Raw genomic sequence first — 27,773 nt, 5'->3', positions numbered from 1 at the left:
CCAACTGGGACATCCCCACCCGTAACCCAACACAACTCAACCTAACCCAAGTGGGACATTCCCACCCCAATCCATTCTAATTCAAACTATCCCTACTGGGACGTCCCCACTCCAACCCATTCCAACTCTACCTAACCCAACTGTGACATCCCACCCCGACCCAACACAACTCAACCTAACCCAACTGGGACATCCGCACCCCCAACCCATTCCAACTCAACCTAACCCAACTGGGACATTCCCACCCCCAACCCTTTTCAACTCAACATATCCCTACTGGGACATCCCCACCCCAACCCATTCCAACTCAACCTAACCCAACTGGGACGTCCCCACACCCAGCCCAACACAACTCAACCTAACCCAAGTGGGACATTCCCACCCCAATCCATTCTAATTCAATCTATCCCTACTGGGACGTCCCCACTCCAACCCATTCCAACTCAACCTAACCCAACTGGGACATCCCCACCCCAACCCAACACAACTCCACGTAACCCAACTGGGACATCCCCACCCCCAACCCAGCACAACTCAACCTAACCCAACTGGGACGTACCCACCCAACCCAACACAACTCAACCTAACCCAACTGGGACATCCCCACCCCAACCCAACACAACTCAACCTAACCCAACTGGGACATCCCCACCCTTCAACCCAACACAACTCAACCTAATCCAACTGGGACATCCCCACCCCAAACTAACCGAACTGGGACATCCCCATCCCCAACCCAACACAACTCAACCTAACCCAACTGGGACATCCCCAGCCTCCACCTATTCCAACTCAACTTAACACTACTGAGACATCCCACCCCGACCCATTCCAAGTCAACCTAACCCAACTGGGACATCCCCACCCCTAACCCAACACAACTCAACATAACCCAAGTGGGACATTCCCACCCCAATGCATTCTAATTCAAACTATCCCTACTGGGACGTCCCCACTCCAACCCATTCCAACTCTACCTAACCCAACTGGGACATCCCCACCCCAACCCAACACAACACAACCTAACCCAACTGGGACGTACCCCCCCCCAACCCAACACAACTCAACCTAACCCAACTGGGACATCCCCACCCCAACCCAACACAACTCAACCTAACCCAACTGTGGCATCCCCACCCCCAACCCATTCCAACTCAACTTAACCCAACTGGGACATCCCCACCCCAACACATTCCAGGTCAACCTATCCCTACTGGGACATTCCCACCCCAACCCAGTCCAACTCAACCTAATCCAACTGGGACATCCCCACCCCAAACTAACCGAACTGGGACATCCCCATCCCCAACCCAACACAACTCAACCTAACCCAACTGGGACATCCCCAGCCTCAACCTATTCCAACTCAACTTAACACTACTGGGACATCCCACCCCGACCCATTCCAAGTCAACCTAACCCAACTGGGACATCCCCACCCCCAACCCATTCCAACTCAACTTAACCCAACTGGGACATCCCCACCCCAACACATTCCAGGTCAACCTATCCCTACTGGGACATCCCCACCCCAACCCAGTCCAACTCAACCTAATCCAACTGGGACATCCCCACCCCAACCTAACCCAACTGGGACATCCCCACCCTACAACCCAACACAACTCAACCTAATCCAACTGGGACATCCCCACCCTTCAACCCAACACAACTCAACATAACCCAACTGGGACATCCCCAGCCTCAACCTATTCCAACTCAACTTAACACTACTGGGACATCCCACCCCGACCCATTCCAAGTCAACCTAACCCAACTGGGACATCCCCACCCCTAACCCAACACAACTCAACATAACCCAAGTGGGACATTCCCACCCCAATCCATTCTAATTCAAACTATCCCTACTGGGACGTCCCCACTCCAACCCATTCCAACTCTACCTAACCCAACTGGGACATCCCCACCCCAACCCAACACAACTCAACCTAACCCAACTGGGACATACCCCCCCCAACCCAACACAACTCAACCTAACCCAACTGGGACATCCCCACCCCAACCCAACACAACTCAACCTAACCCAACTGTGGCATCCCCACCCCCAACCCATTCCAACTCAACTTAACCCAACTGGGACATCCCCACCCCAACACATTCCAGGTCAACCTATCCCTACTGCGACATCCCCACCCCAACCCAGTCCAACTCAACCTAATCCAACTGGGACATCCCCACCCCAAACTAACCGAACTGGGACATCCCCATCCCCAACCCAACACAACTCAACCTAACCCAACTGGGACATCCCCAGCCTCAACCTATTCCAACTCAACTTAACACTACTGGGACATCCCACCCCGACCCATTCCAAGTCAACCTAACCCAACTGGGACATCCCCACCCCTAACCCAACACAACTCAACATAACCCAAGTGGGGCATTCCCACCCCAATCCATTCTAATTCAAACTATCCCTACTGGGAAGTCCCCACTCCAACCCATTCCAACTCAACCTAACCCAACTGGGACATCCCCACCCCAACCCATTCCAGCTCAAACTAACCCATCCTGGACATCCCCACCCCAACCCAACACAACTCCATGTAACCCAACTGGGACATCCCCACCCCCAACCCAACACAACTCCATGTAACCCAACTGGGACATCCCCACCCCCAACCCAACACAACTCAACCTAACCCAACTGGGACGTACCCCCCCCAACCCAACACAACTCAACCTAACCCAACTGGGACATCCCCACCCTTCAACCCAACACAACTCAACCTAACCCAACTGGGACATCCCCAGCCTCAACCTATTCCAACTCAACTTAACACTACTGGGACATCCCACCCCGACCCATTCCAAGTCAACCTAACCCAACTGGGACATCCCCACACCCAACCCAACACAACTCAACCTAACTGAACTGGGACGTACCCCCCACAACCCAACACAACTCAACCTAACCCAACTGGGACATCCCCACCCCAACCCAACACAACTCAACCTAACCCAACTGGGACATCCCCAGCCTCAACCTATTCCAACTCAATTTAACACTACTGGGACATCCCACCCCGACCCATTCCAAGTCAACGTAACCCAACTGGAACATCCCCACCCCTAACCCAACACAACTCAACCTAACCCAAGTGGGACATTCCCACCCCAATCCATTCTAATTCAAACTATCCCTTATGGGACGTCCCCACTCCAACCCATTCCAACTCTACCTAACCCAACTGTGACATCCCCACCCCCAACCCATTCCAACTCAACTTAACCCAACTGGGACATCCCCACCCCAACACATTCCAGGTCAGCCTATCCCAACTGGGACATCCCCAACCCCAACCCATTCCAACTCAACCTATCCCTACTGGGACATCCCCACCCCAACCCAGTCCAACTCAACCTAATCCAACTGGGACATCCCCACCCGAAACTAACCGAACTGGGACATCCCCACGCCCAACCCAACACAACTCAACCTAACCCATGTGGGACATTCCCACCCCAACCCATTCCAATTCAATCTATCCCTACTGGGACGTCCCCACTCCAACCCATTCCAACTCAACCTAAACCAACTGGGACATCCCCACCCCAACCCATTCCAGCTCAACCTCACCCAACTGGGACATCCCCACCCCCAACCCATTCCAACTCAACCTCTCCCTACTGGGTCATCCCCACCCCAATCTAAACCAACTGGGTCATCCCCCATACCAACTCAGCCTAACCCAACTGGGACGTCCCCAACCCCAACCCATTCCAACTCAATCTAACCCAACTGGGACATCCCCACCCTAACCCAGCCCAACTCAACCTAACCCAACTGGGACATTCCCACCCCCCACCCATTTCAACTCAACCTAACCCAACTGGGACATCCCCACCCCAACTCAGTCCAACTCAACCTAACCCAACTGGGATATTCCCACCCACAAACCTTTCCAACTCAACCTAACCCAACTGGGACATCCCCACCCCAACCCATTCCAGCTCAACCTAACCCATCCTGGACATCCCCACCCCAACCCAACACAACTCCACGTAACTCCACGTAACCCAACTGGGACATCCCCACCCCCAACCCAACACAACTCAACCTAAACCAACTGGGACGTACCCCCCCAACCCAACACAACTCAACCTAACCCAACTGGGACATAACCCACCCTTCAACCCAACACAACTCAACCTAACCCAACTGGGACATCCCCAGCCTCAACCTATTCCAATTCAACTTAACACTACTGGGACATCCCACCCCGACCCATTCCAAGTCAACCTAACCCAACTGGGACATCCCCACGCCCAACCCAACACAACTCCACGTAACTCCACGTAACCCAACTGGGACATCCCCACCCCCAACCCAACACAACTCAACCTAAACCAACTGGGACGTACCCCCCCAACCCAACACAACTCAACCTAACCCAACTGGGACATCCCCACCCTTCAACCCAACACAACTCAACCTAACCCAACTGGGACATCCCCACCCTTCAACCCAACACAACTCAACCTAACCCAACTGGGACATCCCCAGCCTCAACCTATTCCAACTCAACACTACTGGGACATCCCACCCCGACCCATTCCAAGTCAACCTAACCCAACTGGGACATCCCCACCTCTAACCCAACACAACTCAACCTAACCCAACTGGGACATCCCCACCCCAACCCATTCCAGCTCAACCTAACCCATCCTGGACATCCCCACCCCAACCCAACACAACTCCACGTAACCCAACTGGGACATCCCCACCCCCAACCCAACACAACTCAACCTAACCCAACTGGGACGTACCCCCCCAACCCAACACAACTCAACCTAACCCAACTGGGACATCCCCACCCTTCAACCCAACACAACTCAACCTAACCCAACTGGGACATCCCCAGCCTCAACCTATTCCAATTCAACTTAACACTACTGGGACATCCCACCCCGACCCAACACAACTCCACGTAACCCAACTGGGACATCCCCACCCCCAACCCAACACAACTCAACCTAACCCAACTGGGACGTACCCCCCCAACCCAACACAACTCAACCTAACCCAACTGGGACATCCCCACCCTTCAACCCAACACAACTCAACCTAACCCAACTGGGACATCCCCAGCCTCAACCTATTCCAATTCAACTTAACACTACTGGGACATCCCACCCCGACCCATTCCAAGTCAACCTAACCCAACTGGGACATCCCCACGCCCAACCCAACACAACTCAACCTAACCCAACTGGGACGTACCCCCCCAACCCAACACAACTCAACCTAACCCAACTGGGACATCCCCACCCTTCAACCCAACACAACTCAACCTAACCCAACTGGGACATCCCCACCCTTCAACCCAACACAACTCAACCTAACCCAACTGGGACATCCCCAGCCTCAACCTATTCCAACTCAACACTACTGGGACATCCCACCCCGACCCATTCCAAGTCAACCTAACCCAACTGGGACATCCCCACCCCCAACCCAGCACAACTCAACCTAACCCACCTGGGACGTACCCCTCCCCCCAACCCAACACCTCAACCTAACCCAACTGGGACATCCCCACCCCAACCCAACGCAACTCAACCTAACCCAACTGGGACATCCCCACCCTTCAACCCAACACAACTCAACCTAACCCAACTGGGACATCCCCAGCCTCAACCTATTCCAACTCAACTTAACACTACTGGGACATCCCACCCCGACCCATTCCAAGTCAACCTAACCCAACTGGGACATCCCCACCCCCAACCCAACACAACTCAACCTAACCCAACTGGGACGTACCCCCCCTAACCCAACACAACTCAACCTAACCCAACTGGGACATCCCCACCCCAACCCAACACAACTCAACCTAACCCAACTGGGACATCCCTAGCCTCAACCTAGTCCAACTCAACTTAACACTACTGGGACATCCCACCCCGACCCATTCCAAGTCAACCTAACCCAACTGGGACATCCCCACCCCAACCCAACACAACTCAACCTAACCCAACTGGGACATCCCCACCCTTCAACCCAACACAACTCAACCTAACCCAACTGGGACATCCCCAGCCTCAACCTATTCCAACTCAACTTAACACTACTGGGACATCCCACCCCGACCCATTCCAAGTCAACCTAACCCAACTGGGACATCCCCAGCCTCAACCTATTCCAACTCAACACTACTGGGACATCCCACCCCGACCCATTCCAAGTCAACCTAACCCAACTGGGACATCCCCACCTCTAACCCAACACAACTCAACCTAACCCAACTGGGACATCCCCACCCCAACCCATTCCAGCTCAACCTAACCCATCCTGGACATCCCCACCCCAACCCAACACAACTCCACGTAACCCAACTGGGACATCCCCACCCCCAACCCAACACAACTCAACCTAACCCAACTGGGACGTACCCCCCCAACCCAACACAACTCAACCTAACCCAACTGGGACATCCCCACCCTTCAACCCAACACAACTCAACCTAACCCAACTGGGACATCCCCAGCCTCAACCTATTCCAATTCAACTTAACACTACTGGGACATCCAACCCCGACCCAACACAACTCCACGTAACCCAACTGGGACATCCCCACCCCCAACCCAACACAACTCAACCTAACCCAACTGGGACGTACCCCCCCAACCCAACACAACTCAACCTAACCCAACTGGGACATCCCCACCCTTCAACCCAACACAACTCAACCTAACCCAACTGGGACATCCCCACCCTTCAACCCAACACAACTCAACCTAACCCAACTGGGATATCCCCAGCCTCAACCTATTCCAACTCAACACTACTGGGACATCCCACCCCGACCCATTCCAAGTCAACCTAACCCAACTGGGACATCCCCACCCCCAACCCAGCACAACTCAACCTAACCCAACTGGGACGTACTCCTCCCCCCAACCCAACACCTCAACCTAACCCAACTGGGACATCCCCACCCCAACCCAACACAACTCAACCTAACCCAACTGGGACATCCCCACCCTTCAACCCAACACAACTCAACCTAACCCAATTGGGACATCCCCAGCCTCAACCTATTCCAACTCAACTTAACACTACTGGGACATCCCACCCCGACCCATTCCAAGTCAACCTAACCCAACTGGGACATCCCCAGCCCCAACCCAACACAACTCAACCTAACCCAACTGGTACGTACCCCCCCCTAACCCAACACAACTCAACCTAACCCAACTGGGACATCCCCACCCCAACCCAACACAACTCAACCTAACCCAACTGGGACATCCCCAGCCTCAACCTATTCCAACTCAACTTAACACTACTGGGACATCCCACCCCGACCCATTCCAAGTCAACCTAACCCAACTGGGACATCCCCACCCCTAACCCAACACAACTCAACATAACCCAAGTGGGACATTCCCACCCCAATCCATTCTAATTCAAACTATCCCTACTGGGACGTCCCCACTCCAACCCATTCCAACTCAACCTAACCCAACTGGGACATCCCCACCCCAACCCATTCCAGCTCAAACTAACCCATCCTGGACATCCCCACCCCAACCCAACACAACTCCATGTAACCCAACTGGGACATCCCCACCCCCAACCCAACACAACTCAACCTAACCCAACTGGGACGTACCCCCCCCAACCCAACACAAATCAACCTAACCCAACTGGGACATCCCCACCCTTCAACCCAACACAACTCAACCTAACCCAACTGGGACATCCTCAGCCTCAACCTATTCCAACTCAACTTAACACTACTGGGACATCCCACCCCGACCCATTCCAAGTCAACCTAACCCAACTGGGACATCCCCACCCCCAACCCAACACAACTCAACCTAACCCGAACTCGGACGTACCCCCCCCAACCCAACACAACTCAACCTAACCCAACTGGGACATCCCCAACCCCAACCCATTCCAACTCAACCTATCCCTGCTGGGAAATCCCCACCCCAACCCAGACCAACTCAACCTAATCCAACTGGGATATCCCCACCCCAAACTAACCGAACTGGGACATCCCCACCCCCAACCCAACACAACTCAACCTAACCCATGTGGGACATTCCCACCCCAACCCATTCCAATTCAATCTATCCCTACTGGGACGTCCCCACTCCAAACCATTCCAACTCAACCTAAACCAACTGGGACATCCCCACCCCAACCCATTCCAACTCAACCTAACCAAACTGGGACATCCCCACCCCAACTCAGTCCAACTAAACCTAACCCAACTGTGGCATCCCCACCCCCAACCCATTCCAACTCAACTTAACCCAACTGGGACATCCCCACCCCAACACATTCCAACTCAACCTAACCCAACTGGGACATTCCCACCCCCAACCCTTTTCAACTCAACATATCCCTACTGGGACATCCCCACCCCAACCCATTCCAACTCAACCTAACCCAACTGGGACGTCCCCACACCCAGCCCAACACAACTCAACCTAACCCAAGTGGGACATTCCCACCCCAATCCATTCTAATTCAATCTATCCCTACTGGGACGTCCCCACTCCAACCCATTCCAACTCAACCTAACCCAACTGGGACGTACCCCCCCAACCCAACACAACTCAACCTAACCCAACTGGGACGTACCCCCCCAACCCAACACAACTCAACCTAACCCAACTGGGACATCCCCACCCTTCAACCCAACACAACTCAACCTAACCCAACTGGGACATCCCCAGCCTCAACCTATTCCAACTCAACTTAACACTACTGGGACATCCCACCCCGACCCATTCCAAGTCAACCTAACCCAACTGGGACATCCCCACCCCTAACCCAACACAACTCAATATAACCCAAGTGGGACATTCCCACCCCAATCCATTCTAATTCAAACTATCCCTACTGGGACGTCCCCACTCCAACCCATTCCAACTCTACCTAACCCAACTGGGACGTACCCCCCCCAACCCAACACAACTCAACCTAACCCAACTGGGACATTCCCACCCCAACCCAACACAACTCAACCTAACCCAACTGTGGCATCCCCACCCCCAACCCATTCCAGGTCAACCTATCCCTACTGGGACGTCCCCACTCCAACTCAGTCCAACTAAACCTAACACAACTGAGATATTCCCACCCCCAACCCTTTCCAACTCAACCTAACCCAACTGGGACATCCGCACCCCCAACCCATTCCAACTCAACCTAACCCAACTGGGACATTCCCACCCCCAACCCTTTTCAACTCAACATATCCCTACTGGGACATCCTCACCCCAACCCATTCCAACTCAACCTAACCCAACTGGGACAACCCCACCCCAACCCAACACATCTCCACGTAGCCCAACTGGGACATCCCCACCCCCAACCCAACACAACTCAACCTAACCCAACTGGGACATCCTCACCCCAACCCAACACAACTCAACCTAACCCAACTGGGACATCCCCACCCTTCAACCCAACACAACTCAACCTAACCCAACTGGGACATCCCCAGCCTCAACCTATTCCAACTCAACTTAACACTACTGGGACATCCCACCCCGACCCATTCCAAGTCAACCTAACCCAACTGGGACATCCCCACCCCTAACCCAACACAACTCAACATAACCCAAGTGGGACATTCCCACCCCAATCCATTCTAATTCAAACTATCCCTACTGGGACGTCCCCACTCCAACCCATTCCAACTCAACCTAACCCAACTGGGACATCCCCACCCCAACCCAACACAACTCAACCTAACCCAACTGGGACGTACCCCCCCAACCCAACACAACTCAACCTAACCCAACTGGGACATCCCCACCCCAACCCAACACAACTCAACCTAACCCAACTGGGACGTACCCCCCCAACCCAACACAACTCAACCTAACCCAACTGGGACATCCCCACCCTTCAACCCAACACAACTCAACCTAACCCAACTGGGACATCCCCAGTCTCAACCTATTCCAATTCAACTTAACACTACTGGGACATCCCACCCCGACCCATTCCAAGTCAACCTAACCCAACTGGGACATCCCCACGCCCAACCCAACACAACTCAACCTAACCCAACTGGGACGTACCCCCCCCAACCCAACACAACTCAACCTAACCCAACTGGGACATCCCCACCCTTCAACCCAACACAACTCAACCTATCCCAACTGGGACATCCCCACCCCAACCCAGTCCAACTCAACCTAATCCAACTGGGACATCCCCACCCCAAACTAACCGAACTGGGACATCCCCACCCCGAACCCAACACAACTCAACCTAACCCATGTGGGACATTCCCACCCCAACCCATTCCAATTCAATCTATCCCTACTGGGATGTCCCCACTCCAACCCATTCCAGCTCAACCTCACCCAACTGGGACATCCCCACCCCCAACCCATTCCAACTCAACCTCACCCAACTGGGACATCCCCACCCCCAACCCATTCCAACTCAACCTCTCCCTACTGGGTCATCCCCACCCCAATCTAACCCAACTGGGACATCCCCACCCTAACCCAGACCAACTCAACCTAACCCAACTGGGACATCCCCACCCTAACCCATCCCAACTCAACCTAACCCAACTGGGACATCCCCACCCCAACTCAGTCCAACTCAACCTAACCCAACTGGGATATTCCCACCCCCAAATCTTTCCAACTCAACCTAACCTAACTGGGATATTCCCACCCCCAACCCTTTCCAACTCAACCTAACCCAACTGGGACATCCCCACCTCCAACCCATTCCAACTCAATCTAATTCAACTGGGGCATCCCCACTCCAACCCAGTCCTACTCAACCTAACCCAACTGGGACATCCCCACCCCTAACCCATTCCAAAGCAACCTAACCCAACTGGGACTTCCCCACCCCAACCCAGTCCAACTCAACCTAACCCAACTGGGATATTCCCACCCCCAACCCTTTACAACTCAACCTAACCCAACTGGGACATCCGCACCCCCAACCCATTCCAACTCAACCTAACCCAACTGGGACATCCCCACCCCCAACCCAGCACAACTCAACCTAACCCAACTGGGACGTACCCCCCCCCCCCAACCCAACACGTCAACCTATCCCAACTGGGACATCCCCACCCCAACCCAACACAACTCAACCTAACCCAACTGGGACGTACCCCCCCAACCCAACACAACTCAACCTAACCCAACTGGGACATCCCCACCCTTCAACCCAACACAACTCAACCTAACCCAACTGGGACATCCCCACCCTTCAACCCAACACAACTCAACCTAACCCAACTGGGACATCCCCAGCCTCAACCTATTCCAACTCAACACTACTGGGACATCCCACCCCGACCCATTCCAAGTCAACCTAACCCAACTGGGACATCCCCACCCCCAACCCAGCACAACTCAACCTAACCCACCTGGGACGTACCCCTCCCCCCAACCCAACACCTCAACCTAACCCAACTGGGACATCCCCACCCCAACCCAACGCAACTCAACCTAACCCAACTGGGACATCCCCACCCTTCAACCCAACACAACTCAACCTAACCCAACTGGGACATCCCCAGCCTCAACCTATTCCAACTCAACTTAACACTACTGGGACATCCCACCCCGACCCATTCCAAGTCAACCTAACCCAACTGGGACATCCCCACCCCCAACCCAACACAACTCAACCTAACCCAACTGGGACGTACCCCCCCTAACCCAACACAACTCAACCTAACCCAACTGGGACATCCCCACCCCAACCCAACACAACTCAACCTAACCCAACTGGGACATCCCCAGCCTCAACCTAGTCCAACTCAACTTAACACTACTGGGACATCCCACCCCGACCCATTCCAAGTCAACCTAACCCAACTGGGACATCCCCACCCCAACCCAACACAACTCAACCTAACCCAACTGGGACATCCCCACCCTTCAACCCAACACAACTCAACCTAACCCAACTGGGACATCCCCAGCCTCAACCTATTCCAACTCAACTTAACACTACTGGGACATCCCACCCCGACCCATTCCAAGTCAACCTAACCCAACTGGGACATCCCCACCCCTAACCCAACACAACTCAACATAACCCAAGTGGGACATTCCCACCCCAATCCATTCTAATTCAAACTATCCCTACTGGGACGTCCCCACTCCAACCCATTCCATCTGAACCTAACCCATCCTGGACATCCCCACCCCAACCCAACACAACTCCACGTAACCCAACTGGGACATCCCCACCCCCAACCCAACACAACTCAACCTAAACCAACTGGGACGTACCCCCCCAACCCAACACAACTCAACCTAACCCAACTGGGACATCCCCACCCTTCAACCCAACACAACTCAACCTAACCCAACTGGGACATCCCCAGCCTCAACCTATTCCAATTCAACTTAACACTACTGGGATATCCCACCCCGACCCAACACAACTCCACGTAACCCAACTGGGACATCCCCACCCCCAACCCAACACAACTCAACCTAACCCAACTGGGACGTACCCCCCCAACCCAACACAACTCAACCTAACCCAACTGGGACATCCCCACCCTTCAACCCAACACAACTCAACCTAACCCAACTGGGACATCCCCAGCCTCAACCTATTCCAATTCAACTTAACACTACTGGGACATCCCACCCCGACCCATTCCAAGTCAACCTAACCAAACTGGGACATCCCCACGCCCAACCCAACACAACTCAACCTAACCCAACTGGGACGTACCCCCCCAACCCAACACAACTCAACCTAACCCAACTGGGACATCCCCACCCTTCAACCCAACACAACTCAACCTAACCCAACTGGGACATCCCCACCCTTCAACCCAACACAACTCAACCTAACCCAACTGGGACATCCCCAGCCTCAACCTATTCCAACTCAACACTACTGGGACATCCCACCCCGACCCATTCCAAGTCAACCTAACCCAACTGGGACATCCCCACCTCTAACCCAACACAACTCAACCTAACCCAACTGGGACGTACCCCCCCAACCCAACACAACTCAACCTAACCCAACTGGGACATCCCCACCCTTCAACCCAACACAACTCAACCTAACCCAACTGGGACATCCCCAGCCTCAACCTATTCCAATTCAACTTAACACTACTGGGACATCCAACCCCGACCCAACACAACTCCACGTAACCCAACTGGGACATCCCCACCCCCAACCCAACACAACTCAACCTAACCCAACTGGGACGTACCCCCCCCAACCCAACACAACTCAACCTAACCCAACTGGGACATCCCCACCCTTCAACCCAACACAACTCAACCTAACCCAACTGGGACATCCCCACCCTTCAACCCAACACAACTCAACCTAACCCAACTGGGACATCCCCAGCCTCAACCTATTCCAACTCAACACTACTGGGACATCCCACCCCGACCCATTCCAAGTCAACCTAACCCAACTGGGACATCCCCACCCCCAACCCAGCACAACTCAACCTAACCCAACTGGGACGTACTCCTCCCCCCAACCCAACACCTCAACCTAACCCAACTGGGACATCCCCACCCCAACCCAACACAACTCAACCTAACCCAACTGGGACATCCCCACCCTTCAACCCAACACAACTCAACCTAACCCAATTGGGACATCCCCAGCCTCAACCTATTCCAACTCAACTTAACACTACTGGGACATCCCACCCCGACCCATTCCAAGTCAACCTAACCCAACTGGGACATCCCCAGCCCCAACCCAACACAACTCAACCTAACCCAACTGGTACGTACCCCCCCCTAACCCAACACAACTCAACCTAACCCAACTGGGACATCCCCACCCCAACCCAACACAACTCAACCTAACCCAACTGGGACATCCCCAGCCTCAACCTATTCCAACTCAACTTAACACTACTGGGACATCCCACCCCGACCCATTCCAAGTCAACCTAACCCAACTGGGACATCCCCACCCCTAACCCAACACAACTCAACATAACCCAAGTGGGACATTCCCACCCCAATCCATTCTAATTCAAACTATCCCTACTGGGACGTCCCCACTCCAACCCATTCCAACTCAACCTAACCCAACTGGGACATCCCCACCCCAACCCATTCCAGCTCAAACTAACCCATCCTGGACATCCCCACCCCAACCCAACACAACTCCATGTAACCCAACTGGGACATCCCCACCCCCAACCCAACACAACTCAACCTAACCCAACTGGGACGTACCCCCCCCAACCCAACACAAATCAACCTAACCCAACTGGGACATCCCCACCCTTCAACCCAACACAACTCAACCTAACCCAACTGGGACATCCTCAGCCTCAACCTATTCCAACTCAACTTAACACTACTGGGACATCCCACCCCGACCCATTCCAAGTCAACCTAACCCAACTGGGACATCCCCACCCCCAACCCAACACAACTCAACCTAACCCGAACTCGGACGTACCCCCCCCAACCCAACACAACTCAACCTAACCCAACTGGGACATCCCCAACCCCAACCCATTCCAACTCAACCTATCCCTGCTGGGAAATCCCCACCTCAACCCAGACCAACTCAACCTAATCCAACTGGGATATCCCCACCCCAAACTAACCGAACTGGGACATCCCCACCCCCAACCCAACACAACTCAACCTAACCCATGTGGGACATTCCCACCCCAACCCATTCCAATTCAATCTATCCCTACTGGGACGTCCCCACTCCAAACCATTCCAACTCAACCTAAACCAACTGGGACATCCCCACCCCAACCCATTCCAACTCAACCTAACCAAACTGGGACATCCCCACCCCAACTCAGTCCAACTAAACCTAACCCAACTGTGGCATCCCCACCCCCAACCCATTCCAACTCAACTTAACCCAACTGGGACATCCCCACCCCAACACATTCCAACTCAACCTAACCCAACTGGGACATCCCCACCCTTCAACCCAACACAACTCAACCTAACCCAACTGGGACATCCCCAGTCTCAACCTATTCCAATTCAACTTAACACTACTGGGAGATCCCACCCCGACCCATTCCAAGTCAACCTAACCCAACTGGGACATCCCCACGCCCAACCCAACACAACTCAACCTAACCCAACTGGGACGTACCCCCCCCAACCCAACACAACTCAACCTAACCCAACTGGGACATCCCCACCCTTCAACCCAACACAACTCAACCTAACCCAACTGGGACATCCCCACCCTTCAACCCAACACAACTCAACCTATCCCAACTGGGACATCCCCACCCTTCAACCCAACACAACTCAACCTAACCCAACTGGGACATCCCCAGTCTCAACCTATTCCAATTCAACTTAACACTAACTGGGACATCCCACCCCGACCCATTCCAAGTCAACCTAACCCAACTGGGACATCCCCACGCCCAACCCAACACAACTCAACCTAACCCAACTGGGACGTACCCCCCCAACCCAACACAACTCAACCTAACCCAACTGGGACATCCCCACCCTTCAACCCAACACAACTCAACCTAACCCAACTGGGACATCCCCAGTCTCAACCTATTCCAATTCAACTTAACACTACTGGGACATCCCACCCCGACCCATTCCAAGTCAACCTAACCCAACTGGGACATCCACACGCCCAACCCAACACAACTCAACCTAACCCAACTGGGACGTACCCCCCCAACCCAACACAACTCAACCTAACCAAACTGGGACATCCCCACCCCAACTCAGTCCAACTAAACCTAACCCAACTGTGGCATCCCCACCCCCAACCCATTCCAACTCAACTTAACCCAACTGGGACATCCCCACCCCAACACATTCCAACTCAACCTAACCCAACTGGGACATCCCCACCCTTCAACCCAACACAACTCAACCTAACCCAACTGGGACATCCCCAGTCTCAACCTATTCCAATTCAACTTAACACTACTGGGAGATCCCACCCCGACCCATTCCAAGTCAACCTAACCCAACTGGGACATCCCCACGCCCAACCCAACACAACTCAACCTAACCCAACTGGGACGTACCCCCCCCAACCCAACACAACTCAACCTAACCCAACTGGGACATCCCCACCCTTCAACCCAACACAACTCAACCTAACCCAACTGGGACATCCCCACCCTTCAACCCAACACAACTCAACCTATCCCAACTGGGACATCCCCACCCTTCAACCCAACACAACTCAACCTAACCCAACTGGGACATCCCCAGTCTCAACCTATTCCAATTCAACTTAACACTACTGGGACATCCCACCCCGACCCATTCCAAGTCAACCTAACCCAACTGGGACATCCACACGCCCAACCCAACACAACTCAACCTAACCCAACTGGGACGTACCCCCCCAACCCAACACAACTCAACCTAACCCAACTGGGACATCCCCACCCTTCAACCCAACACAACTCAACCTAACCCAACTGGGACATCCCCAGTCTCAACCTATTCCAATTCAACTTAACACTACTGGGACATCCCACCCCGACCCATTCCAAGTCAACCTAACCCAACTGGGACATCCCCACGCCCAACCCAACACAACTCAACCTAACCCAACTGGGACGTACCCCCCCCAACCCAACACAACTCAACCTAACCCAACTGGGACATCCCCACCCTTCAACCCAACACAACTCAACCTAACCCAACTGGGACATCCCCACCCTTCAACCCAACACAACTCAACCTAACCCAACTGGGACGTACCCCCCCAACCCAACACAACTCAACCTAACCCAACTGGGACATCCCCACCCTTCAACCCAACACAACTCAACCTAACCCAACTGGGACATCCCCAGCCTGAACCTATTCCAACTCAACTTAACACTACTGGGACATCCCACCCCGACCCATTCCAAGTCAACCTAACCCAACTGGGACATCCCCACCCCTAACCCAACACAACTCAACATAACCCAAGTGGGACATTCCCACCCCAATCCATTCTAATTCAAACTATCCCTACTGGGACGTCCCCACTCCAACCCATTCCAACTCTACCTAACCCAACTGGGACATCCCCACCCCAACCCAACACAACTCAACCTAACCCAACTGGGACGTACCCCCCCCAACCCAACACAACTCAACCTAACCCAACTGGGACATTCCCACCCCAACCCAACACAACTCAACCTAACCCAACTGTGGCATCCCCACCCCCAACCCATTCCAACTCAACTTAACCCAACTGGGACATCCCCACCCCAACACATTCCAGGTCAACCTATCCCTACTGGGACGTCCCCACTCCAACTCAGTCCAACTAAACCTAACACAACTGAGATATTCCCACCCCCAACCCTTTCCAACTCAACCTAACCCAACTGGGACATCCGCACCCCCAACCCATTCCAACTCAACCTAACCCAACTGGGACATTCCCACCCCCAACCCTTTTCAACTCAACATATCCCTACTGGGACATCCTCACCCCAACCCATTCCAACTCAACCTAACCCAACTGGGACAACCCCACCCCAACCCAACACATCTCCACGTAGCCCAACTGGGACATCCCCACCCCCAACCCAACACAACTCAACCTAACCCAACTGGGACATCCTCACCCCAACCCAACACAACTCAACCTAACCCAACTGGGACATCCCCACCCTTCAACCCAACACAACTCAACCTAACCCAACTGGGACATCCCCAGTCTCAACCTATTCCAATTCAACTTAACACTACTGGGACATCCCACCCCGACCCATTCCAAGTCAACCTAACCCAACTGGGACATCCCCACGCCCAACCCAACACAACTCAACCTAACCCAACTGGGACGTACCCCCCCCAACCCAACACAACTCAACCTAACCCAACTGGGACATCCCCACCCTTCAACCCAACACAACTCAACCTAACCCAACTGGGACATCCCCACCCTTCAACCCAACACAACTCAACCTATCCCAACTGGGACATCCCCACCCCAACCCAGTCCAACTCAACCTAATCCAACTGGGACATCCCCACCCCAAACTAACCGAACTGGGACATCCCCACCCCGAACCCAACACAACTCAACCTAACCCATGTGGGACATTCCCACCCCAACCCATTCCAATTCAATCTATCCCTACTGGGATGTCCCCACTCCAACCCATTCCAGCTCAACCTCACCCAACTGGGACATCCCCACCCCCAACCCATTCCAACTCAACCTCACCCAACTGGGACATCCCCACCCCCAACCCATTCCAACTCAACCTCTCCCTACTGGGTCATCCCCACCCCAATCTAACCCAACTGGGACATCCCCACCCTAACCCAGCCCAACTCAACCTAACCCAACTGGGACATCCCCACCCTAACCCATCCCAACTCAACCTAACCCAACTGGGACATCCCCACCCCAACTCAGTCCAACTCAACCTAACCCAACTGGGATATTCCCACCCCCAAATCTTTCCAACTCAACCTAACCTAACTGGGATATTCCCACCCCCAACCCTTTCCAACTCAACCTAACCCAACTGGGACATCCCCACCTCCAACCCATTCCAACTCAATCTAATTCAACTGGGGCATCCCCACTCCAACCCAGTCCTACTCAACCTAACCCAACTGGGACATCCCCACCCCTAACCCATTCCAACGCAACCTAACCCAACTGGGACTTCCCCACCCCAACCCAGTCCAACTCAACCTAACCCAACTGGGATATTCCCACCCCCAACCCTTTACAACTCAACCTAACCCAACTGGGACATCCGCACCCCCAACCCATTCCAACTCAACCTAACCCAACTGGGACATCCCCACCCCCAACCCAGCACAACTCAACCTAACCCAACTGGGACGTACCCCCCCCCCAACCCAACACGTCAACCTATCCCAACTGGGACATCCCCACCCCAACCCAACACAACTCAACCTAACCCAACTGGGACATCCCCACCCTTCAACCCAACACAACTCAACCTAACCCAACTGGGACATCCCCACCCCCAACCCATTCCAACTCAATCTAATTCAACTGGGGCATTCCTACCCCAACCCAGTCCTACTCAACCTAACCCAACTGGGACATCCCCACCCCTAACCCATTCCAACGCAACCTAACCCAACTGGGACTTCCCCACCCCAACCCAGTCCAACTCAACCTAACCCAACTGGGATATTCCCACCCCCAACCCTTTTCAACTCAACCTAACCCAACTGGGACATCCGCACCCCCAACCCATTCCAACTCAACCTAACCCAACTGGGACATCCCCACCCCCAACCCAGCACAACTCAACCTAACCCAACTGGGACGTACCCCTCCCCCCAACCCAACACCTCAACCTAACCCAACTGGGACATCCCCACCCCAACCCAACACAACTCAACCTAACCCAACTGGGACATCCCCACCCTTCAACCCAACACAACTCAACCTAACCCAACTGGGACATCCCCAGCCTCAACCTATTCCAACTCAACTTAACGCTACTGGGACATCCCACCCCGACCCATTCCAAGTCAACCTAACCCAACTGGGACATCCCCACCCCTAACCCAACACAACTCAACCTAACCCATCCTGGACATCCCCACCCCAAACCAACACAACTCCACGTAACCCAACTGGGACATCCCCACCCCAACCCAACACAACTCAACCTAACCCAACTGGGACATCCCCACCCTTCAACCCAACACAACTCAACCTAACCCAACTGGGACATCCCCAGCCTCAACCTATTCCAACTCAACGCTACTGGGACATCCCACCCCGACCCATTCCAAGTCAACCTAACCCAACTGGGACATCCCAACCCCTAACGCAACACAACTCAACCTAACCCAACTGTGTCATCCCCAACCCCAACCCAACACAACTCAACCTAACCCAACTGGGACGACCCCACCCCAAACCAATTCACTCCCACTGAGACATCCCATCCCTGATACCAGCCCAGTGCCACTGCACCTGAACCTAACCCAATTGGGACACCTCAACCTCCACTCAGCACAAACAGAACACCCCAGCGGAAATGGGGCATCCACATCCCAAACCTATCGAACTCCACTGGGCGAACTTATTCTAAACCCAACCCAACTCAGCTGTGACACCCCTAACCCAACTGGGACATCCCCACCCCAGCTTAACCCAAATGGTCATTGAAAAGACTTAGATACGCACATGGATTTCCTGGGAAGGAGCGGTTAGATTGATCTTGGGGGTAGGTTAAAAGTTTGGCACAGCGTGTAACTGTGCTGTACTGTTTTATGTTGTTCTATAAACAGTATTGTGCAGGACTAGGCGCTCTGGCTCGAGATGTTGTTCCAGTCTATTTAAATGAAATTAATGATTAAACGCAGAACTAAACTAAATCCCTTCTGTATACACAGTGTCCATATCCCTGCATTCCCTGCTTGTTCATGTGTCTGTTTCTTAAACACCTCTCTCCATCACCACTCTGCAGGACATTCCAGGCTCCCAACACAAGATTAAAACTTGCCCCGCACATCTCCTTTAAACTTTGCACTCTCACTCAAAGCTACGTACTCTGGTATTTGACATTTCAACTCTTGGGGAGGACTGTCTACTCTTTCTCTGCTTCTCGTGATCTTCTAAACCTCTATCAGGTGCCCTCTCGGCTTCTGCTGGCCCAGAGACAGCAAGCTAAGTTAGTCCAACCCCTCCTTGTGGCTCCTGCTCTTCAATCCAGGCAGCATCCTAGTGAACCTCTGCTGCCCCCTCCCCAAAGCCCCCACATCTGAAATCAGAATAGAATGCCACACTCCAGATGCGGCCAAACCGGAGACTGACCCTTGCGCTCTTTACCAAAGCCAAACAGGCCGAGCCGCCAGCTTTACGCATTGACTTGAACCGCCATTTTCAGGGAGGTGTGGACTTGGAACCAAGATCCCTCAGTACGTCAACTCTGTTTGGGGTCTGCCGTTAACATCGCGCTCATAAACACACGAAATTCCGCAGATGAGACAGACACACACACACACGCCCCCACCCCGGAGGAACTTAGCAGGTCATGCAGCTTCTATGCAAGGGGTTTGGGCCAAGACCTTTCATCAGGATGCCGACTGTTTACATCTCCTCCCTCAGAGGGCAATTCCTCACACTCGGTTGGATTGAACTCTTGGACTCGAGCTCCCCGGATAAAGAAAGAAAGCGTGCTGTGTGTCTTAATTATCATCCAATTAACCCACTCTTCCTGTCTCTCTCCCTCCCCGACTTTGGTCTCTCCCCCCACCTCCCTCACTCTTTCTTCTGCTAGATTTTTGGTTTCCTGAACCTGATTCTGTGGGGTGGGAATATCTGGTTTGTCTTCAAGGAGACGGGCTGGTCGGCGCCCTTCGTCAAGCAGGCCCCTCCGGCTGACCAGAAGCCCCCCGCGGACAGCCGTGACGTCTATGGGCAGTCCCAGCCATACAGCCAGGAGGCACCCCACTACGAGCAGGAGGGGTACCAGCCCAACTACGGACAGCAGGGGTACCCGGCACAGCCGGTGAGCGACTACGGGCAGCCAGCTCCCACCTCCTTCTCCAATCAGATGTGAAGACCGCCCCCCCCCCCCATTCCAGCCTTGGGTTGTGGCTCCCGCCAGAAACGTATAAGCACTCCACCTCTCCTCACACTCACTGCATCCCTTCCCGCACATCCTCCGCTCCCCCCCAGGAGGGATGTAGGCAGGTATGAGGACTACGGGCAGCCCAACCCCCTCCCACCCTCTTCTCCAGTCAGATGTGAGGCCCCTGCCCTGGGATGCCACTCCCCCTGGAAAATTAAACACGTTCACTCTGTCTCCCCACCGTCTGAATCCCTCCTTCCCCTTGCCGCACTCACTCGTCCGTCCCCTCCCCATCCCAGAGTCACAGAGCCTCCTTGAGGTGCAGCGCATTGTTTGACTGCCAGAGGCGTCCGCTTTTGCTGATGGAGGGAGGGGTGAGGAGACCGATTCCCCCCCCCCCCCCCCCCCGCACCAACCCACCCAAAGGGCGAGGGGTCACCTGGGAGTATTTCCAATCCTTGCTTCCTGGCCGCTCTGGTCCCCTTCATCTCACTCTCTCTCCTACCGTCTTTAATCTCTGCCCCCTCCTAATGACCCTTTTGTACATTCCTCCCCCCCACCCACTGATTCTCTCTCTAATTTTGACTCGTGCTCCCTCCCAGTTATTCCCTTTCCTGGTTCGGCCTGCTGATTGGCCCCTCATTTTGACCCTGTGTTACCCCCTCCCCCTCAGGTTTGTCCCCGTCACCTCCCAGACTTCCACAACCCATAAATACCCTCCTCCTCTCACCCATTCTGGAGGCCTCCCGGCTTGCTCGAACTCTTCCCAAGAAATTTAAAGCCACCACTGTGACCTCACTGATTTTTGCCACGAACTTCCTCCATTGTGCTTCCCCACATTTCCTCCCTGCCAGTCCTCCCCAATTGTCCACTCCGTATTTACCTCAGCCTGTCTGCCCCAAATCAGCCCCACCTCTTCTTCACAATTCAATGCCCCCACTTCTTCACCCTGACTTCCCCTCCCCCACGCAACTTCATCCCTACCCAATCTTCTACCCTCTCCAAATTAATTTGAGACCCTGCATCTGCCCCCTCAAGCCTTATCCACAAATCTTGATCTCCTTTCTGCCCCCCTCCAGTTTTGTGACAGCACCACTTTTTCTTCCATCCCATCACGCGTGTGAACTCCTTCCCAGCCTCCCAGTTGTCTTTCATGTGTCCTGAGGTCAAAATAATTAATAGAAGGGATTAAAGACTTGGTCACTGGGAGGGTGTGGAGGGAGTTTCACTCTGTGTCTGATTGAACGATGTGGACGCAGCTTCACTCTGTGTCTGACCCCAGGAGAGTGTATTAGGATGGTGTGGAGGGAGCTTTACTCTGTGTCTGATCCCAGGAGTGTGTGATGGGACAGTACGGAGGGAGCTTCACTCTGTCTGACCCCGGGAGTGTGTGATGGGATGGTGTGGGGGAGTGTGTGATGGGACAATGTGGAGGGAGCTTCACTCTGTGTCTGACCCCGGGAGTGTGTGATCGGATGGTGTGGAGGGAGCTTCACTGTGTCTGACCCCGGGAGTGTGTGATGGGACGGTGTGGAGGGAGCTTCACTCTCTGTCTGACCACGGGAGTGTGTGATGGGACGGTGTGGAGGGAGCTTCACTCTGTGTCTGTCCCCGGGAGTGTGTGATGGGACGGTGTGGAGGGAGCTTCACTCTGACTGACCCCGGGAGTGTGTGATGGGACGGTGTGGAGGGAGTTTCACTCTGTGTCTGACCCCGGGAGTGTGTGATGGGACGGTGTGGAGGGAGCTTCACTCTGTGTCTGACCCCGGGAGTGTGTGATGGGATGGTGTGGAGGGAGCTTCACTCTGTGTCTGACCCCGGGAGTGTGTGATGGGACGGCGTGGAGGGAGCTTCACTCTGTGTCTGACCCCGGGAGTGTGTGATGGGACAGTGTGGAGGGAGCTCCACTCTGTGTCTGACCCCGGGAGTGTGTGATGGGACGGTGTGGAGGGGGCTTCACTCTGTCTGACCCCGGGAGTGTGTGATGGGACGGTGTGGAGGGAGTTTCACTCTGTGTCTGACCCCGGGAGTGTGTGATGGGACGGTGTGGAGGGAGCTTCACTCTGTGTCTGACCCCGGGAGTGTGTGATGGGACGGTGTGGAGGGGGCTTCACTCTGTCTGACCCCGGGAGTGTGTGATGGGACGGTGTGGAGGGAGTTTCACTCTGTGTCTGACCCCGGGAGTGTGTGATGGGACGGTGTGGAGGGAGCTTCACTCTGTGTCTGACCCCGGGAGTGTGTGATGGGACGGTGTGGAGGGAGCTTCACTCTGTGTCTGACCCCAGGCCAGTGACGATCACCTTCCTGCCTCTGACTGGGCCCAGTAAAGCACCCCTTCTTATCCTGTTCGTGTTAAATGCGCGAACCTGCAAGTTTGGTGGTTGTGTATACAGAAAATTCCCTACTTTAACAAGGGATGTGGGGAACCCAGCTGAAGAGTAGAGTGGGATCTGACTTCATTTGTGTTCATACCCCTCCTTCAAAATTTTGGACTGTCAACCCTTGACCTTGGGACTTTTGTCTATTTCCGTGCCCCCCACCCAACCTGTTAATCCACCTCACCCATCCTTTCCCTGTGAAATCCTCACCTCTGTCAGAGCAAGCCCAAGGACTACGGCTGTCGGCATCTTTGTCCCAATCACTCGCTGGCCCGGGTTCCCTCTCTGGCGCTGCCTCACCCCTACCCCCAGGCTCCCTCACTGGCCCGGCCTCTCCCCCGAGCTCCCTCACTGGCCCGGCCTCTCCCCCAGGTTCCCTCACTGGCCCCACCTCTCCCCCAGGCCCCCTCACTGGCCCCACCTCTCCCCCAGGCTCCCTCGCTGGCCCCACCTCTCCCCCAGGCCCCCTCACTGGCCCCACCTCTCCCCCAGGCCCCCTCACTGGCCCCACCTCTCCCCCGAGCTCCCTCACTGGCCCCACCTCTCCCCCGAGCTCCCTCACTGGCCTGGCCTCTCCCCCAGGTTCCCTCACTTGGCCCCACCTCTCCCCCAGGCCCCCTCACTGGCCCCACCTCTCCCCCAGGCTCCCTCGCTGGCCCCACCTCTCCCCCAGGCTCCCTCACTGGCCCGGCCTCTCCCCCGAGCTCCCTCACTGGCCCGGCCTCTCCCCCGAGCTCCCTCACTGGCCCGGCCTCACCCCCAGGTTCCCTCACTGGCCCCACCTCTCCCCCAGGCCCCCTCACTGGCCCCACCTCTCCCCCGAGCTCCCTCACTGGCCCGGCCTCTCCCCCGAGCTCCCTCACTGGCCCGGCCTCACCCCCAGGTTCCCTCACTGGCCCCACCTCTCCCCCAGGCCCCCTCACTGGCCCCACCTCTCCCCCGAGCTCCCTCACTGGCCTGGCCTCACCCCCAGGTTCCCTCACTGGCCCCACCTCTCCCCCAGGCCCCCTCACTGGCCCCACCTCTCCCCCAGGCCCCCTCGCTGGCCCCACCTCTCCCCCAGGCCCCCTCACTGGCCCCACCTCTCCCCCAGGCCCCCTCACTGGCCCCACCTCTCCCCCAGGCCCCCTCACTGGCCCCACCTCTCCCCCAGGCCCCCTCGCTGGCCCCACCTCTCCCTCGAGCTCCCTCACTGGCCCCACCTCTCCCCCGAGCACCCTCACTGGCCTGGCCTCTCCCCCAGGTTCCCTCACTGGCCCCACCTCTCCCCCAGGCCCCCTCACTGGCCCCACCTCTCCCCCAGGCCCCCTCACTGGCCCCACCTCTCCCCCAGGCCCCCTCACTGGCCCCACCTCTCCCCCGAGCTCCCTCACTGGCCTGGCCTCTCCCCCAGGTTCCCTCACTGGCCCCACCTCTCCCCCAGGCCCCCTCACTGGCCCCACCTCTCCCCCAGGCTCCCTCGCTGGCCCCACCTCTCCCCCAGGCTCCCTCACTGGCCTGTCCTCTCCCCCGGGCTTCTTCGCCTGGACCGCTTCCCCCGGGTCCTCTCACGGGCCCTTGCCTGCTTGTCCTTTTCCCTGGCACTACCTTTCTGAAGACTGGCAGAGGGTACATACCCGGTCAGAATCCCGCCAATGCCCAACCACCCCCACCCCACTGCCATTTGACTGCTGCTAGCCCCTCTGCTTTAAAAATAAAACTCTTTCCCCTGAGCCAGTTCCCTTTAACAAACTGTCAGAATCGGAGCTGGAGCAGAAACAACTTCGTCTCTCTTCTGTGTATACATAGGTATAAATATCTAAAGTCGGCAGAGTCCCGGGGTTATCGTGCGTTTTCTGAAATGTGTTTGTGTATTTAAACAGTTGTATTTGTGCGATTGTCTGAATAGTATTTATTCCATAGTTTAAGATATTATATATTGTAAAATCGACATTGAATTGAAATAAAAATGGGGTTATATTCAGATTGATGCATGAAGTTCCTGTCTTGTGGTTACTGTGGCGCAAAGGGTAGAGCCCCCGTCACACTGCTCTGAAAACCCAGGTTCGATTCAGAGCTCTGACCCCGGGAGTGTGTGATGGGACGGTGTGGAGGGAGTTTCACTCTGTGTCTGACCCCGGGAGTGTGTGATGGGACGGTGTGGAGGGAGCTTCACTCTGTGTCTGACCCCGGGAGTGTGTGATGGGACGGTGTGGAGGGAGATTCACTCTGTGTCTGACCCCGGGAGTGTGTGATGGGACGGTGTGGAGGGAGCTTCACTCTGTGTCTGACCCCGGGAGTGTGTGATGGGACGGTGTGGAGGGAGATTCACTCTGTGTCTGACCCCGGGAGTGTGTGATGGGACGGTGTGGAGGGAGTTTCACTCTGTGTCTGACCCCGGGAGTGTGTGATGGGACGGTGTGGAGGGAGATTCACTCTGTGTCTGACCCCGGGGAGTGTGTGATGGGACGGTGTGGGGGGAGCTTCACTCTGTGTCTGACCCCGGGAGTGTGTGATGGGACAGTGTGGAGGGAGCTTCACTCTGTGTCTGACCCCGGGAGTGTGTGATGGGACGGTGTGGAGGGAGATTCACTCTGTGTCTGACCCCGGGGAGTGTGTGATGGGACGGTGTGGGGGGAGCTTCACTCTGTGTCTGACCCCGGGAGTGTGTGATGGGACAGTGTGGAGGGAGTTTCACTCTGTGTCTGACCCCGGGAGTGTATGATGGGACGGTGTGGAGGGAGCTTCACTCTGTGTCTGACCCCGGGAGTGTGTGATGGGACGGTGTGGAGGGAGCTTCACTCTGTGTCTGACCCCGGGAGTGTGTGATGGGACGGTGTGGAGGGAGCTTCACTCTGTGTCTGACCCTGGGAGAGTTTGACAACAAGCAACAATCTGCCATAGTGACAGATGGAATGGAAACAGGAAACAGGTGAAGATTCCCCTGAGGTTGCTGTACAGGGCACAGGAAGTTCAGGCGTGGGCTGCGGGCCTCTGCATCACTGAGGCCACACACCGAGAACCACCTCAGGCTCAGATAACCAAAACCAAAACATGGCCAACACTGGGGGGGATCAGTACACTGACCGGTGACTCTCAGTACCTCTCTCTCTGGGGGAGATCAGTACACTGACCGGTGACTCTCAGTACCTCTCTCTCTGGGGGAGATCAGTACACTGACCAGTGTCTCTCAGTCTCCCTCTCTCTCTGGGGGAGATCAGTACACTGACCGGTGACTCTCAGTACCTCTCTCTCTGGGGGAGATCAGTACACTGACCGGTGTCTCTCAGTCCCTCTCTCTCAGGGGCAGATCTGTACACTGACCGGTGTCTGTCAGTCCCTCTCTTTCTGGGGGGGATCTGTACACTGACCGGTGTCTCTCAGTCCCTCTCTCTCAGGGGGAGATCTGTACACTGACCGGTGTCTCTTAGTCCCTCTCTCTCAGGGGGAGTTCTATACACTGACCGGTGTCTCTTACTCCCTCTCTCTCAGGGGGAGATCAGTACACTGACCGGTGTCTCTCAGTCCCTCTCTCTCTTGGGGGGGATCTGTACACTGACCGGTGTCTCTCAGTCCCTCTCTCTCTCAGGGGGAGATCTGTACACTGACCGGTGTCTCTCAGTCCCTCTCTCTCTGAGGGAGTTCTGTACACTGACCGGTGTCTCTCAGTCCCTCTCTCTCAGGGGGAGATCTGTACACTGCCCGGTGTCTCTCATTCCCTCTCTCTCTGAGGGAGATCTGTACACTGACCGGTGTCTCTCAGTCCCTCTCTCTCAGAGGGAGATCTGTACACTGACCGGTGTCTCTCAGTCCCTCTCTCTCAGGGGAGATCTGTACACTGACCGGTGTCTCTCAGTCCCTCTCTCTCAGAGGGAGATCTGTA

The 27,773-nt window shown here is 55.2% G+C and overlaps 1 protein-coding gene across 1 annotated transcript in view; it reads left to right on the top strand.

Annotated features, from left to right (window-relative positions):
- The window catches only part of LOC132380565 (synaptophysin-like), a 79,029-nt gene extending 57,337 nt beyond the window's left edge, over positions 1-21,692 (top strand). The window contains exon 6 of the mRNA XM_059949468.1: positions 21,240-21,692. Within this exon, the coding sequence (XP_059805451.1) occupies positions 21,240-21,521 (282 nt within the window). The 3' untranslated portion in view covers positions 21,522-21,692. The remainder of the gene's footprint in view (positions 1-21,239) is intronic.
- The last annotated feature ends 6,081 nt before the right edge of the window (positions 21,693-27,773 follow it).

This window comes from Hypanus sabinus, chromosome 24 (assembly GCF_030144855.1).
Source record: "Hypanus sabinus isolate sHypSab1 chromosome 24, sHypSab1.hap1, whole genome shotgun sequence".
NCBI classification, from domain to species: Eukaryota; Metazoa; Chordata; class Chondrichthyes; order Myliobatiformes; family Dasyatidae; genus Hypanus; species Hypanus sabinus.
The sequence above is the reverse complement of the archived record's forward strand: the minus strand, read 5'-3'. Positions and strand labels throughout refer to the sequence as shown.